Genomic DNA, 15,044 nt, shown 5'->3' with positions numbered 1-15,044 from the left:
AGGCATGAGGAAGGATCTGGCCACCAGCAGCCCTGAGGAAGAAGGGATCTCCTTCATTCCTTCCCACCTCTCATCCTCTTTTTGTTTTCTATTCCCAGAGATGTACCTGGGTGTGACCACAGGTTTCAGGGTGAGCAAAGCTGTGCAGGGTCAGGGAAGCTCTGACCTGGGAGCACATGTTTAGGGCACGTGTCTAGAGCTGGCTGAACATTTGGCTGAATGGGAGCCATAAAAGTGTCATCCCCATCTTCCCCACCTCAAAGCCAGCGCCTGACAGCTCTGCTGTGGCCTCACCAGAGATCTGTCCATGAAATGCTGCTTGCACAGGATGATTCCAGCAGGAACACTCACATTCCTGGTGGGATGGAGGAGTTTGTGATCTGTGCTGGGCTTTCCGGGTGGTGTGAGAGGACGCTCTCCCTGACAGCTGCTTCCTGAGGATCCAGCTGCCAGCAGCTGGCAGCAGCCAGCAGGGTGCCACAGCCTGCCGGCCATCCCGGCCTTCCTGCTGTCCCAGCAACCCAGCCACGTCCGGGAAGAGCATCCAGGAGATAGGGACAAGCCCCAAGGGGCTGTGCATGGCGGGGAGGGCACTCTGGCTCTCCCAGTCCCCCCATCCTGCAGCTCCAGTGGATGAAGGAAATGCCACAAGGCTGGGAAGGGGCTCAGTATCCATTAGAGGGGCTTGCCTGGGGGGTAGCAATGGGCAGGGGGAGCAGCAGCAGAGGGCTGAGGATGCATCCCCCGCCCTGGTGTGCAGCATCCTCTCCCATCACCCTTCTCATGGAGCCCCTGCCATATCCCTGGCTCTTGGCTGGACTCAAAGCGAACTGCTCTTATCTCTGCCTCAGCTTCCCGATGATAAGGGTGGCATGTCTGGAGGTGAACTGGGCAGACTGTTCCCCCTGTCCCTGTCTCTGTCTGTGGCTGCTATTTGTCACCAAGCAGCTGCAGCCACAGCCACAATGAAGTCAGCCCAGTCTTCACAAGCAGATCCCCAGCTCCTCTGATGCACACGGCTGGCACTCCCAGGGCAAGGCAAGAGCCCACCTCCCATAAGCAAGGCCAAGGAGGAGATGCCTGGCTGAGAAAGGCACTGCTGGCTACAGGGAGGTGCAGAAGACTGTCCAGAGCTGCAAGGACAGAGAGCTGTGGTAAGATATAGATGATGCTTGGCTATTCATGCCAATTTCAGGGGTTCCTGCCCAGTGTGGCAGATTCTGGACATGAGCAAAGCTCCTCTGTCCTGTTCCCCACAATGTTCCCTATATGGGATCACACCCTCGGTGCAGGCAGATCCTGCTCCAGCAGCATCCATGCCCCAGCCCTCCCCAAGAGGGCTCTGCTGGGAACATCCCCACAGGCAGCTCTTGCAAAATTCACAGCTCCCTCCAGCCCTGGGAGCGTGCCTGGGTGTAAGAGCCGATCTAGCTCCAAGCTGGGGGATTTGCTCCAGGATCAAAGCCAAAGGAGGAGACACAGGGTGTGGGTGCTGATAGAGGCTTCCCCTCCCCAGGTCCCATCCCGCCGCGCCTGGCCAGCTGCGAGCAGACTCCAGCAGCTGTGACAGGGTGGAGACGGTGGGAAAGATGCACACAAAGCCCTGAGATACCTTGTTTTTCAGGCAGGGAAGGGAGCTAGGAGGGTCTGTGAAGGCAGGAGAGGTGCAGGGCCAGCACAGCAGCTGGCACCCCCTCAGGGTGGAGGAGTGGAGGGGCTCAGAGGGAATCCTGGAGGATCACCAGACCAGGGGGGCTTTGGGAGATGGACTTTGGGGAAGCACAGATCAGACAAGCCAACACCCCCAAAAGTTTCAGCTGGTTTTAATACTGTCAGAGACACCCCAGAGTGGGGCCATCGCTGCCATCCCACTCGGGCTCCCTCAGCCCTTGCCAAAGCAAACCCACTGCCAGCCCAGCCCCACGGCTGTGAACATCCCAGCAGGCAGGGGAAGCATCGCTGCCAGCCCAGGACAGCCTGCCCGTGCTCCCACCTGGGACTCACTCATCTCCTGCTGCTAATCCCAAGGGCTCGAGCATTGCAAGAGGCTCCCCTCCACCCCATGTAAAGGGAAAAAAATCAGGTTACAAAAAGGGTCATGGCACGGCCCTCTGCCCACTGCATTTGGGTGGTTTAATCACCCACCTTTCCCATCTTTTCCTTGCATCCTTCTGGCTACAAACCAACTCTCCCCACTACCAGATCACAGTCCCCCTGGTCACCACTGGGCTCTGAGGACAAGGGATGGCCAGGCATGCCAAACTGCAGTAAGCTGGGGATGATGGCAATGCTGAGACTGGGAGGCTGCTGGAGCTGGCATCCCAGCAAGGGGAATAGGCAGTGCCCACCAAAATGCCCACTGTGGTGCCTGCCAGAGTGCCCAGCAGATAGAGCCACCATCAGTGGGGATCTGGTGCCTCTCAACAGGAGCTGTCTCATCACTCCACTCGCACTATGTGGTGCTGACATTGCAGGCAAGGAGACTCAGGGCCTGGCAAAATGGGCAGGGGACAACAGCTGAGATTTATCAGAGGATTTTCACAGCCCCTGCTTGCAGACAAGCAGGGAGCAGGAGGGACATTGGAGGCTGCAAGCCAGGGGAGCCTGCCCTAAGACCCTGAAAACTACTGAGCCCCAAGACACAGCTCAGGCAAGGGACTGCCACTGGCTGTAGCCTCTCTGCTGGAAGCAGAAGCAAGAAGGAGAAAATTTGTCCCCAGGCTTAGCTGAGAAGATAAAGCCAAGCCCTGGTTGCAGGACAGGGTCCCCCAGCAAGGCCTCATTTGCAGGATGGTGTCCCCAAGAAAGCCCCAGTTGCAGGAGGGGGTCAGCCCTGGCTGGAGCAGCAAGAGGGCAGGAGCCATCCCCACATCCCACCTGCAAGGGCCCCGTAAAGTGCAGTGCTGCAGCCCCAGCACCACCGCGGGGCAGGGCAGCCCTCTTTGCCGCCTCCTGAGTGTGGGGACATGGAGAGGGGGGTGTGAGGGCAGAGCAGGAGTGGGCAGGGCAGGCAGGGTGCAGGCTGGGCAGCGGGGAAGAGCAGCCCCGTCCTTGTTCTCCGTGCCTACTCATCGCAGCCCAGCAGCTCCACGCGCAGGGTGATGCGGTTGTGCCAGGCCACGGGCAGGATGCGCACATAGCGGGCGTAGAAGGGCACGTCGAACACGTTCTTCTTGTGGGAGTAGTTGTCACTGTTGCCATGGAAGATCTAGAGGAGAAAGGTGGGTTATCAGGGCTACCAGGACCCCAGGGCAGCGGTGACAGCATCGACTGACAGAGTTCAAGAAGCCTTTCTCAGCCACATGGTGTGAGAGTGAGAGCACTCTTGGGGTGCCCTGTGCAGGGCTAGGAGCTGCACTCAATGATCCTTGTGGGTACCTTCCAACTCAGCATATTTTTGTGATTCTGTGACCTCAGCCCCACCCCTCATCCCTCCCCACCACGGCATGTCACAGACACATTCTATGAAAAATTCTTTTTTTAGGATTTTTTCTCTTGAGAAGCTGAGAAGCCTCAAGAACAAAATGTAAACAGTAATTATTTGCTGCTGTGGAATGCAACAGGTGCATCTGTGGTCTTATGTAGTTGTTTTTAATTAATAACCAGTCAAAATCAGCTAGTTTGGACTCTTTGTCCGAGATACAAGCTTTTGTTATCATTTTTTTCTTTTTTTATTCTTAGCTAGCTTTCTGATGAAATATTTTCTTTTATTTTTTTAGTATAGTTTTAATATAATATATATTATAAAATAATAAATCAAGCCTTCTGAAACATAGAGTCAGAATCATCTCTTCCCTCATCCTAAGACCCCTGTGAACACCACCACCACGGCATGCCTGAGCCCTGGGAAATCCCTTTGCCCTCCTCACACCCACCTTGGTGCTGTTTGTCTGGGCATCCCGGTACAGGGTCCAGGACGTGCCGTTGTCACTGTAGGCCACCTTGTAAGCTGCCACATACTGGATGTGCCCAAAGTCACGGGCTCCCTGTGTGATGATGCCTGTCACCTTCTTCTGGTCCCGGAGGTCAATCTGGAAGAGACAAGGCTTGTCACAGCTCCTTGCAGGAGCAGCGCTCCCACCCTACAGCACCCTTCACACTCCAGAGGCAGCCAGGAAGAGCTGGCCCCCAGGGGTCAAGAATGGAGAAAACACCACTTGACCCCCATGCCACACAAATCATAAAACATGACTGTGAAATATTTCGTCCTTCAACACTCACAGCGTCACTCAAAGCAACCAGAAGCGGGCACAAACTCATCTCAACTCCCTTGCCCACTCCTGCCACCTCCACATTTTGTGCTGGAAACACCAGTGTGGGAAGGACAGCAAAAAATCTCAACTCAAAAAAAATACAGGATTCACAGAGGAAATTCATTTCCACTGGAAAGTAATTCTGGCTGAGAAAATATGCAGTTGAACACAATCTGACATTTGGGTTCTAAGCAAGACGGTTTCTATTCTCTTTACTCTGCCACACTGTGTTTACTGCTGCTGGCATGGTACAGGGTAAACCACCAAAGGAGCTGAAAGCCTCATTAATTTAGCTCTGTTTTCATGCTCATGGAGGGCAATTCCAGTGATACAACACACATAAATCCTGAGTGCACATGTAAATCTATGCACATATATACAAACAGGCAGCCTGTGGTGCAATAGCCCAGCTCAGCGTGTCATCCTGACCCTGTCATCAGCCAATGTCTCGATAAGCTGGTTTATTTAGAGTTCTGAGACAGCTGCTTTTAATCATTTCCCAAATAAAAAGCGGGACAAATATCTAAACTGCTTTGTCCTATTATGTCATGGAATCATGTGAAAAGTACAAAAACAGGGGAGCAAGGGAAACTGAGAAGGAAATTTCAAAACTATTTGTTTCTATTCCAGACTGAGAAGAGAAAAGCAAGCCTGATTTTCTCCTGCAAAACAGAAACATGGTGTTCTGGGCAGCCAGAGTGTGTTGGGATGGTCGCTCCAGGCTGGGATGGCATTTCCTCAGGGGGTGAGACAGAACTGCGGTGCTGCATGCTTGATGCACCCCACAAGAAGGTGCAGATATGGCACCACCTTGTTCCTATGGGCTGATTCTGACCCAGAGCTCCAGGACTGCTCTTAAAAGCAGTGGCTGTGGTCCCATCCTGACCTGCCCCTGTGATCCCCGCTCAGGGAGAGCACTGCTGGACTTTGTGACCCACAACAAGGCTCTGGTCACACCAACCCAGCTGTTCAGCTCCCCTGAAACAGGAGGTGGCCCTGGGCACAGCTGAGGAGCTGGTGAGGAGATATCAGGTTACAGAGACCAGAGACCCACCTGCAGCCACTCGGACTGGTCGTTGTTCAGGGCTGTCCACGCGTTGGTTTTGCCTGTCATGTCCAGGCGAGCGTAATGAGGGTGCCAGGTAAAGGCATCGATGCCCCAGGTCTTGAAGGAGCTGGAGGCTGTGATCTGCTGGTCGGAGATGAGGCGGGATTTCATGCCCAGGGGCTCCGAGCAACCTGCCGTGTTGAAATACACTGTAACACAACAGTTTACACAGGCAGTGAAAAGGAAAGAGACAAGTGCAAGCACAACCCCGCAGATCTGTCAGAAGCCATCCCCACATTCTCATTCCACTGCCCAGAGCGGCACCAGGGCCGAGCAGGGAAATGCTCAGCAGATGAGCAGGGCGGTCTTTTCCCAGGATTTTTAGCTCCCAGCTATTCCCTGGCTCACAGTGCCTCCTGCTGCAGGGATGAGTAGATGTCCCCACAGCCCAGCCCAGCCCAGCCCTGGAATACAGAAAGCTTTGGCAGGAAGCAGAGAAGGATGTAGAAAGAGCAATGCAAAGACATCCGCAGCCAAAAGCACGGATGGCACCACACCCACGCAGCAGAGGGACAGGACCCAAGCCCCCACAAGATCCCACTCCCACACCGACAGGCGAGTCCCACTCAGCTCCCAGGGATGTGCTGCAGGGCAGGAATGCAGGAGGCACAGGGAAAGGGCTCAGGCTGATGATCGCTTACATTTCCCAGAGGACTTTGATCCTCTGCTTCTTTTCAAGCTCTCCAGCAGGAAAAGCAGCGAGTTCACAGCTCAGACAGGGAGGGGGCACAGTAAAAACTCCTGCCTTGGGAAGGTGTTAGCAGGGTGAGGATGCAGCTTGAGCTGGCTGAGCCGATGGGATTAACGCCTTGCGCTCCCCAAACGCACCCCTGGGTATTCCCAGGCACCAGCATGAGGAAAAGCAAGCACTGACAAACTCCCTGTCCTGAGGGACCAGAAGCAGGCCAAGGGGTGCTGCCCTGCCCTGTGTCAGCCCCTGCCCTGCCGCCCTGGGAGGGGACAGCACTGGCATTTACCGTTCATCTCGCAGCCGATGAGCTCGAAGCGCAGCGTGCAGGCGCGGCGGCACATCACGGGGTAGATGCGGATGAACTGGGCCGTGATGGGAGGGTTGAACATGTTGGTCTTCATGGTGCCATAGTCCACGTTCCCCTCAAAAACCTGCAACAGTAAGCAGTGCTCCATCTCTCACAGTCCCCTGCAGCAAATCCCTTGCACGGCAGACAGAGATCTTGGCACTGCCAATAGCAAAAGAGGGGGAAGCTGGGCTCTGTTTTTGTGCCCTGGAACAGTGCAGGACCTTGGAGGAGCTCCAACACTCCCAACAGAGCTTTGCAACATTCCCTGCTTCATCCTCACCCCCACAGAGCCACACATGCAGCAACACCCACTCCCACCACCACAATGCTCCTCAAATCATGACAAGCAGAGAGGTGGCTCACTTCTTCCTTTTTAACATAATAAATAGAATCAAATTGCCTTTCACACACTTTTTCCACTGCTTCAGAAACAAGAGGAATTTTTCTATTTTTTTTAAAGCAAACCAGATACTTCCAACCATTCCCTGGATGCTCAGAAAGCCAGCAGGAGACACTTGCCATAAAGAACTGCAAGTGGAGAGTAGGCAATCTACAAGTATTCCCACTCTGAGACACACTGTCAGCTGGTGCTTGCTGCAGATACATCACCGAGCTACCCAAGCTGCTCAGTAGCACTCCCAGACCAAGCCCAGTTCCCACAGGGTGTCAGTGATACTATCTGAATGACCTAAATCAGGCAGTGCTGCTTCTTTGGTTATGCTTATTATGGTCAATTAAACAGAGGCAGGGAGTATTGCTTGGCACTGGAACTGCCTGTGCCATCTCCCTGCTAGCAGAGTTCCCATCCCAACGCAGCTTTGCCCCAGGTCAGAAGCACTTTCCCACACACAGGGATGCAGCTCCCAGCCACTCCAGCACCCACAGCACCGCTGGATGGGAGCAGCTGGGACATCCCTGCACACAGCATCGCAGCCCACCTTGTCTACATCCTTTTTCTCATCCTTGAAGAAGGTGAACTCCCTCCCATCGAGGCTGTAGGCGACTTTGTAGGCGCGCACAAACTCCTGCTGCCCCACGCGGCGCGCGCCCTGCGTGATGATCCCGCTCAGCCGCATCTTCCGCAGCAGGTTGGCCTGGGGGGGGAGAAGAGGATGAGTGGGGTGCAGTGACAATGGCCTGCACAGCCCTTGCACCCACCAGGATCACCAAGTCTGGGTGGGAGGGTGGGAACTGGGACAAGGAAAGGGGCTGCTCCCTTAGGGAAAAAGCACTCCATCCCTCCAGCCTTGCATCCCAAGGTGGGCAGAGCAAGGGGGATCATCAACCCACGTCCCATCTTCCTCCAATGGACTTGCCTCCTCCAGGCACATCCCAAGATAGCCCTGAGTGGCAGCTTGACGCAGCAATTTAGCCCCACACTTGCCACCAGGAGCAGTGAAATGGCATAACAGCAGCACTGCAAGACCAGCCATGGCTGCTGGGCTGCTCTCTGCGCTGGCATTCCAGTCCTGCCACAGGTACCTGGATCCAGGGGCTCTTGTCATAGTTGCTGGAGGTCCAGGCATTGACAATGCCGTGGTTGTTGAGGCGGGCGAGCTCCGGCCCCCAGCGCTGGAGGCCAAGGAAGCCATAATAGACAGAGGATGCTGAGAGCTGGGCGTCAGAGATGGCTCCTCCTTCCATGCCCAGGAGAACAGCACAGCCTGGGCGCAGAGGGGAGATCAGGATCAGAGAGAGACAGTAACCAGGGAGCAGAACTAGAGGTCATTTTTTCTTCTCTGGAGGCAGAACAGGAGAAGGAGGCCAGCCCTAGTGCCTGGCTGTCCCCAAGGTGGCCTCTCTTCCTCATCCCTCAGCCAAAATCACACCATCCATCAGTCCCCCTCCAGCACAGAGGTCTGGAGGAGAAAGGACCTTTCTGGGGCACTCCAGAGAGGAGAAATTCCTGAGGATGTTCCCTCCATTAGGACCAGGCCTGCTGGCATCAAGGATAGCCACAGAGGCCCTCCAGATGCCCTAAACCAGCTGGTAAGAGCCTTCCTGACAATGAGGGACAGACAGTGGGGAACAAGAGGGAAAGGGAATTCAGTACAGCTGGTGCCAAAGACTTACGGCTGTGGCAGGTCTTGCCCAGGAATGGAGAAGGACACTTGCAGGTGTAGTCACCATCCAGGTCCAGGCAGGTGCCTCCATTTTTGCAAGGCTGGGAGGAGCACTCGTTCTTGTCTGGGAGAGAGAGAGGAGCAGCTCAGGAGGCAATCACAAAACCAGTCCCAGAGAGGAGACCCCTCATGCAGTGCAACAAGAACAGGGGGAGGCATCCCCTGAACAAGGGCCATGGCAGGGTCCCTGAAGAGAGGGTGGCACAGGTAGAAGCTTGAAGCCAAGGATCTCTCTATGCTGTGTTCCCACAGAGTGCAGCCATGCAGGTGCACCAGGACACACAGTCACATCAAGGCTGGGAGCCTGCATGGAGCAGGCTGAGCCTTAAGGTACCTCTTGTGTTATTACTTGAGACACCAAGTCCCTCCAGAGATGCAGAGCAAGGTTCAGACATAACCCACCCCACACCATGGTCCTTCCCTCTACCCTGCAAGCTCCAAACCAGCCCATAATCCCTGAAAGCCTGGTGCCCCACGCAGTCACAGCTGCTCACAGGCCCTAGCTGTCACCCCAGGAGTCCCCAGGCTCTCAGTGGACAAGGTTCCCCCTCGTGCCCCCTGCTGTACTCACTGTTCTGGCAGTGCACCCCATCGTACCCCGCAGGGCACTTGCAGATGTAGTCAGTGAAGACATCACCCCGGTTTGGGACCAGCTGGCACTCACCATTGTTGTGGCAAGGATTGGGGTGGCAGGGCCCTAGGGAAGGGGAAAAACAACTGTAATATAGGCACAGGTGGAAAATAAGAGCAAACAGTGTGTTTCCACTCCCCAGAGACATTGCATTGCCCCCAAGTTCATCCCGTCACCATATCCCTACTCAGATCTGTGCTCTGTGTGTCCATCAGCCATCAGAAGGACTGAACCCCAGTGGTGTAGGGCCAGGACAAGGGGAGCACCTGGGAAAGGGTCAGCTCCTCACCTTTCTCTGTCTCATTGCAGTCAATCCCAACATAGCCCTCAGGGCAGATGCAGAAGAAGGGGGCCTCATTAATCCCAGTCAGGCAGGTGCCCCCATTCTGACAGTGGTTCACGTCACAGAAGTCACCTGGAAGTAAAGCCAGGTGTCACTGCAAGCCATCCCTAAGGCAGCCATCCACCAGAGCCCCACACACACAAAGGCATCCCAGCCCAACAGCAGGAAACTGGTCTGCTGCAAACCCCACAGGGAAAGGGAGCCTGGCAGGGACAGGCAGCTGGACCTTGCATAGGGCTGCTGGCATTCAAATGCAATGGTTGAGACTGGGAGCATAACCAGCAGCAAGGACCTGCCTTGTAATGGCATATTGAAAAAGAGGTTGAGCAGACACTATATGACAAAGTGAAAACAGGGGAAACCCAGGTTTTGGTGCATTAAATGCTTTTGACACTTGGCTGGAAAATGTGAGTGGCCAGGCTGGGGCTCGCTCAGGCATGAGAAGGACAGAATGATTCAAGGGAATGGGGCTGGTGCTGTTGCTGGGGTTTGCTAATGTAAGTTTGTACTTGTAAAAACACCAAAAAGAAAAATCATTGTAGGGGGAGCTCGCATTCCTCAGCTCCCAGATGCTGGAGTCAGGCAGGGAGGAAGCACAAGGTCCATCTCTGCAGGACGCCTGCCAGACCTCCATCATTCTCCAAGCAGCTCCCACAAGGCTGCCCTGGCTCACAGGAAGGTTCCCCCAGGGAGCTGGTGGGGCTGCAGCATCTTCCCTGCCTGTTCATCCATCCCCAGCATCTGCCACGGTGTAGGGTTTATGTGGCAAGGTGGTGGTGGCAGGGGGCTGCAAAGGTGGCTCAGCAAGAGGACAACAGGAGCTGCTCCCATGCTGGAGACAGCCAGTCCAGCCAATGCCAAAACAGACCCTCTGCTGCTCAAAGCTGGTGCCCATCACCAGCATGGCTTCTGTGATAATATATCCAAGATAAAGTAAAAAATACTGTGCAGCAGCTGTAGGAGAGGAGTGAGAAAAATGTGAGAGAAACAGCCCTGCAAACACCCCCGGCAGAGAATGAGGAGGGAAAGGAAGTGATCCAGGAGCAGGAGCAGGGATTCTACTGCAGCCCATGGAGGAGACCTGTCTCCCTGAAGCCTGTGGAGGACACAGGGAGCAGATATCCACACTGCAGCCCACAGACAGCTCCAGGCTGGAGCAGCCTCTTCCTCAAGGGCTGTATCTCATGGAAAGGACCCACACCAGAGCAGTTAATGAATAACTGCAGCCCATGGGAAGGACCCACTCTAGATATTTTCCTTTTTTTCCCCACCCTGTCCTGTTGAGGAGGGAAGTGAATGATGTCAACCCACTGCACCCTCCAACCTTCTACGCTCCATTGCTGGGCTGAATCAGATTGCAAAAGCTGGACTGAAATTCCTCCCACCCTCAATTTATTCTGCCTAAAAGCTGCAAGGCAGCAACATTCCACAAACCTAGACCAGATTTCCACAGGACTGGTTGAAAGCCTCAGTAACCCCTCGTCAAACAGGACAGCACATCCCTTGATGCCAGGCATTTCTCTGCTACCCTGCAGAAGCCAGAAAAAGGGCTGAACCCAGGTGGAGACCTAGGAATAACCCTTCACTGCCTCCATGACCTGGAGAAGGTGGAAGTTGATGAGCTGTGGGCTCACTGCCCAGACGAACACCAAACAACGCAGGTTTCATTTGCCTAAGCTACTACTCAATGAGCTCCTACTCATTAGTCCTTTAATAGCAGGACTCCTTCAAGTTAATCCTACTCTTCCTGACACTCCACATGTGTAGGGTACACACTGGTGGCAGGCAGCAACCTCCAGCATCAGGTGGAGGTTTCCATAAGGATGCTGCAGCTCCCTTAGCCCAGCCTCGGGAGGCAGAAAAACTTGGGCACCAGTTCAAATCACTGCCTGTGCTGCCCAGCCTGTTCTGCATGACCTCATGCTCCATCAATGCGCTGCCATGAGCTACAGCATGGGAGGAAAGGGCTCCTGCTGATAGTGGGGATGCCTGTACTCCACAGGTCTTGGGCACATCCATCCACCCCATCCCACGGATCTCTCCCAGTAGCCCATCAAGGCCACACAGACTGAGCTATTTTTGTTTAACAGTGGGACACAGCTGCTTCCCCAGGCACACTTATGCTCCCCAGCATCAGCACTGCCCCCAGGACAGGAGTGTCTGGGGTGTGACACAGCAGCAAAGCAGCAAGGTCTCCTCCCAGGGTTGCAGCAGGAGGGGTTTTACACTTCACTTATTGCAAGTAACTGGACTCCCTTTTATCCCCTCCCAGGAATAATCCTTTACATAGTGGGTGTTGGTAGCCAGCCCCCTGCCTAGCAGTGAGGCACACAGGTCACTTTTTCCATGGTAGCAAGCAGTTTTGGATGCTCCTGTTTCTGGGCTGTTTCAGGCCTGGTTTCAGAGCTGTTCAGCATCTCCATCCTCCACACATACATTTTTCTCCAGTCAAGGACAGAGCTGTCGCAGGCTGAACACTCAGGAACCAAGGCAACAAAGATCAACTACTGCTTTTGGAAATGTTTGCTTATATGAACCCACAGGCTGGCTGGGAGGCAAAAATAACATCCTCCAAATACTGGGACAGCTCATACCAGCGGGGCTGGGGGAAGTCATGTCTTGAGAGGGCAAAAAGGGCACCTCAACCATGCAGGGAGAGCAAACATAAACAAGGCCTTTCTCACCCCCTCCTGCTGCCCTTTGTCCCTGACCTGGAGCCTCCACTTAGGCTTTGCTCCCCTTTTCCCTGGTCTTATCCATCCCTTCGGGAGCCAAGCGCCCCAGGCATGACCCACGGGGTTATGATGAAGCTGCTGCTCCCCGGGGCTGCCCTGGCCAGGCCAGCTGGGCGCGTACCAGGCGGTCCCAGGGACGCTGTTTACATTGCGAGCACGGTTATCTGAGCCTGAAAGCACAGGACAGCCCGGCTCAGAGACTCCCGCCTTGGGAGAAGGGACGGGGCCGGGGACCCGCCATCCCCGCTCCGGCAGCAGCAGCGGCCCTGGGGCTGCACGCTGTCCCACTCCTGGACCCGCTCACCCTGCACCCCCAGCTCCTCTCGCTGCACCTCCCGGATCCCTGGCACCGCCGATCCGGGCATCTCGGGTTTCCCTGCACACACCCCCTACACCCGGACAGCCCCTGCGCCCCGGATCCCTTGCCCTCCACATCCCCGGCATTCCGGGCTCCCCTGTACTCTGGATCCCCCGAAACTCATCCTCTCCTGCACCGCGGATCCCCTGCACACCAGGCAACCCTGCACTCCAGATTCCCTGCGCTCTGCCTGCCCCGCACCCCGGAATCCCTGCACACCGGACAGCCCTGCACTCCAAATCCCCACTGCTGCGGATCCACAGCATTCCAGCCTGCCTGGCACCCAGGTTTCCCTGCACCCCGCATCCCCTGAGCCCCGGCACCGCAGATCCCCGGGATCCCGGCGCTCCTGATCCCCGGTTCCCCGGCACTCCTGATCCCCGGCACTCACCGGACACGACCAGCAGCAGCGGGAACGCCACCGCCACGGCGAGCAGCGCCCGAAACAAGCTCGCCGCGCTCATGTTGCGTCCCGAGCCGTGCCGTGCCGTGCCGTGCGCTCCCCCCGAGCCGCTCCGCTGTGCTCGGCTCCGCTCGGCTCGGCTCCGCCGCGGGCTCGGGGCGGGCAGTGACTCAGCCCGGCCCGGCGCGGCCCCACGTGCTCCGCCGCCCGCCCCCGGGGCGGGACCGGCCCGGGACAGCCCGGCCGAGGGTCCGCGCTCCCGGCGTGCAGCAGCGCGGAGAGTACAGCAATAAAGCAGCGAAAGTGTCTCGGCAAAGTGAGAGCCACCACGGGCACGCTGGTGATGCTCAGTGAGGGACACTGCTGGCTCACCCCATGTCCCTCGGGTGGCCGGGAGGGACTTGCCGAGCCTGGCAGTGCCCACGGCTCCTGGCCCTGGCTGGCAGGCACAGGGTGCAGAGTTGGACCGGAATGTGCTGGGGGCTGCCAGCACTTGGCAAAGGGAGAGCTGTTTTGCAGCATAAACCCCGCTTTTCTGTCCCTGGGTGGGATGAAAGCTGGAGAGGGCTTCCCCTCCGATGGACAGTGAGCACAAGTACCCTGTGTGTGCTCTGTGTGTGCCCTGTGTCATCCAGCATGCCAGCGGCATGCTTGGGGTTTTCCCAAGTTCCTCCTAACTGGCATCAAGGAAATCAGCTTGCAGCCAGGTCCAGCAAATATGTGAAAGGGATTGGCAGTGACATAACAGCTTTCTGCCCAAAGCACTGTGCCACAGCTCCACTGGTTTGGCCACAAACTAGCTCCTTTTTGAGCTGTGCCTGACCACCAAGAGCTAGAAAAGCCTAGCCACGCTCTTGAGAGGAGCTGGTGCCCTGTGGGGAGCTCTGGCCTGGAAGGCAAAAACATATTTAGCCCTGGAAGACTAAAGCATATTCAGGCTAAATCCATATTCAGCAGCAAATTCTTTGGAAAAGAGCACTGCACAGCAAAGGAATGCTGGATCATTTGACCCTGTCATGGAAATCCACTCCAAACCCTCCTCCTCCTAAAGGTGAAGCTGATTTTATCTCTTCTTGCAAAACCCTCCATTTCAGCATTAACTAACCCACCTCAGACACTTGGGCTGCTCATATTTATGTGTTGACTCTGGCAGAGTGTTGCTACATTCCTGCCTTTGGCAATGCAGCCACGCAGTCATCTGTGAGCTGGGCAGTCCAGCTGCATGCCACGCACTTTGACCAGTCTTTCCACCTCCACTCCAGTGTCCAGCTAATGCTTTTGTCAGATGCAGTGCCCATGAGAGCACCCAGAGCACGAGCAGCACCCTGGGGAGAGACCCAGAGCAGATCCAGCTGCCCTGTTGTGTTGTGACTTCTCAGGGCACCAGAGAATGAGAAACACATGGGACTGGACACGTATTCCCACCCACACCCACCGCCCTTGCTGCTGGTGTTTCCCTAAATTAGCAACCACACAAGGAAAACTCCAGGTAGAGTTTAACTCCAGTGTAGGGAGAAACAACAGCTGGAAAGGAGAGAGCACACAAGACACAGGACTTGCTTTCGAATAACCCTTCAACCTCAGGGTAATTACTGCTGTGGTGTTCTGAGGAAAATAAGGTCAGGAGGAGGAGAGCTCAGGGCAAGGTTCCCAGGGCTGTGCACAAGCAACTAGGACAAGGGTGTTTGTTCGGCCTTTTGAGGGGCTACAGCCTGGATTAATCTCAGAGAGAACGCAAGACCCAGAGGGAGCTGCAGAAAAAGCATCAGCCTCTCTAAAAACAGAAAGCAAAATGTTTTCTTTCTGTCCCCAGAGGCATGAATGCCAATGTCCTAGGAGCGTGCATGGGAAAGGATATTAAGAAGCGAGTTGTGGAGGCCAGATGGAGCAATGCTCTCCACAGGGACAGTGCTGCTTGCAAGTTCCAGTGGCTCTTTGAATGATGCTGTGGAGAGGGGCATTCTATGAGAAACCACACTTGGGAAGTGTCTCTGCTGTCCCAGTGGGAAGCTCTGGACATGGGCAGCAGAGAAGAGAGAGGAGCAACCTG

General features: G+C 55.6%; 1 protein-coding gene across 2 annotated transcripts; it reads right to left on the bottom strand.

Annotated features, from left to right (window-relative positions):
- Positions 1 to 1,807: 1,807 nt before the first annotated feature.
- On the bottom strand, positions 1,808 to 13,164 carry MFGE8 (milk fat globule EGF and factor V/VIII domain containing). 2 transcript variants are annotated; one of them, XM_058811022.1, is made up of 10 exons: positions 12,983 to 13,164; positions 9,445 to 9,570; positions 9,096 to 9,221; positions 8,475 to 8,588; positions 7,884 to 8,065; positions 7,340 to 7,495; positions 6,339 to 6,483; positions 5,308 to 5,510; positions 3,876 to 4,031; positions 1,808 to 3,208 (listed from the first exon to the last, which is right to left on the bottom strand). In XM_058811022.1, exons 1-10 carry the CDS (start codon positions 13,053 to 13,055, stop codon positions 3,065 to 3,067), a joined length of 1,425 nt encoding a protein of 474 aa, XP_058667005.1. In that variant the 5' UTR covers positions 13,056 to 13,164; the 3' UTR covers positions 1,808 to 3,064. The 2 variants fall into 2 exon arrangements, with proteins under 2 accessions (XP_058667005.1, XP_058667006.1); XM_058811023.1 differs by having other exon boundaries at positions 5,308 to 5,492.
- Between the last annotated feature and the right edge of the window lie 1,880 nt (positions 13,165 to 15,044).

Source organism: Ammospiza caudacuta, chromosome 10 (assembly GCF_027887145.1).
Source record: "Ammospiza caudacuta isolate bAmmCau1 chromosome 10, bAmmCau1.pri, whole genome shotgun sequence".
Taxonomy (NCBI): domain Eukaryota; kingdom Metazoa; phylum Chordata; class Aves; order Passeriformes; family Passerellidae; genus Ammospiza; species Ammospiza caudacuta.
Note: the sequence above shows the minus strand (reverse complement) of the source record. Positions and strands in the feature narration are given on the sequence as shown.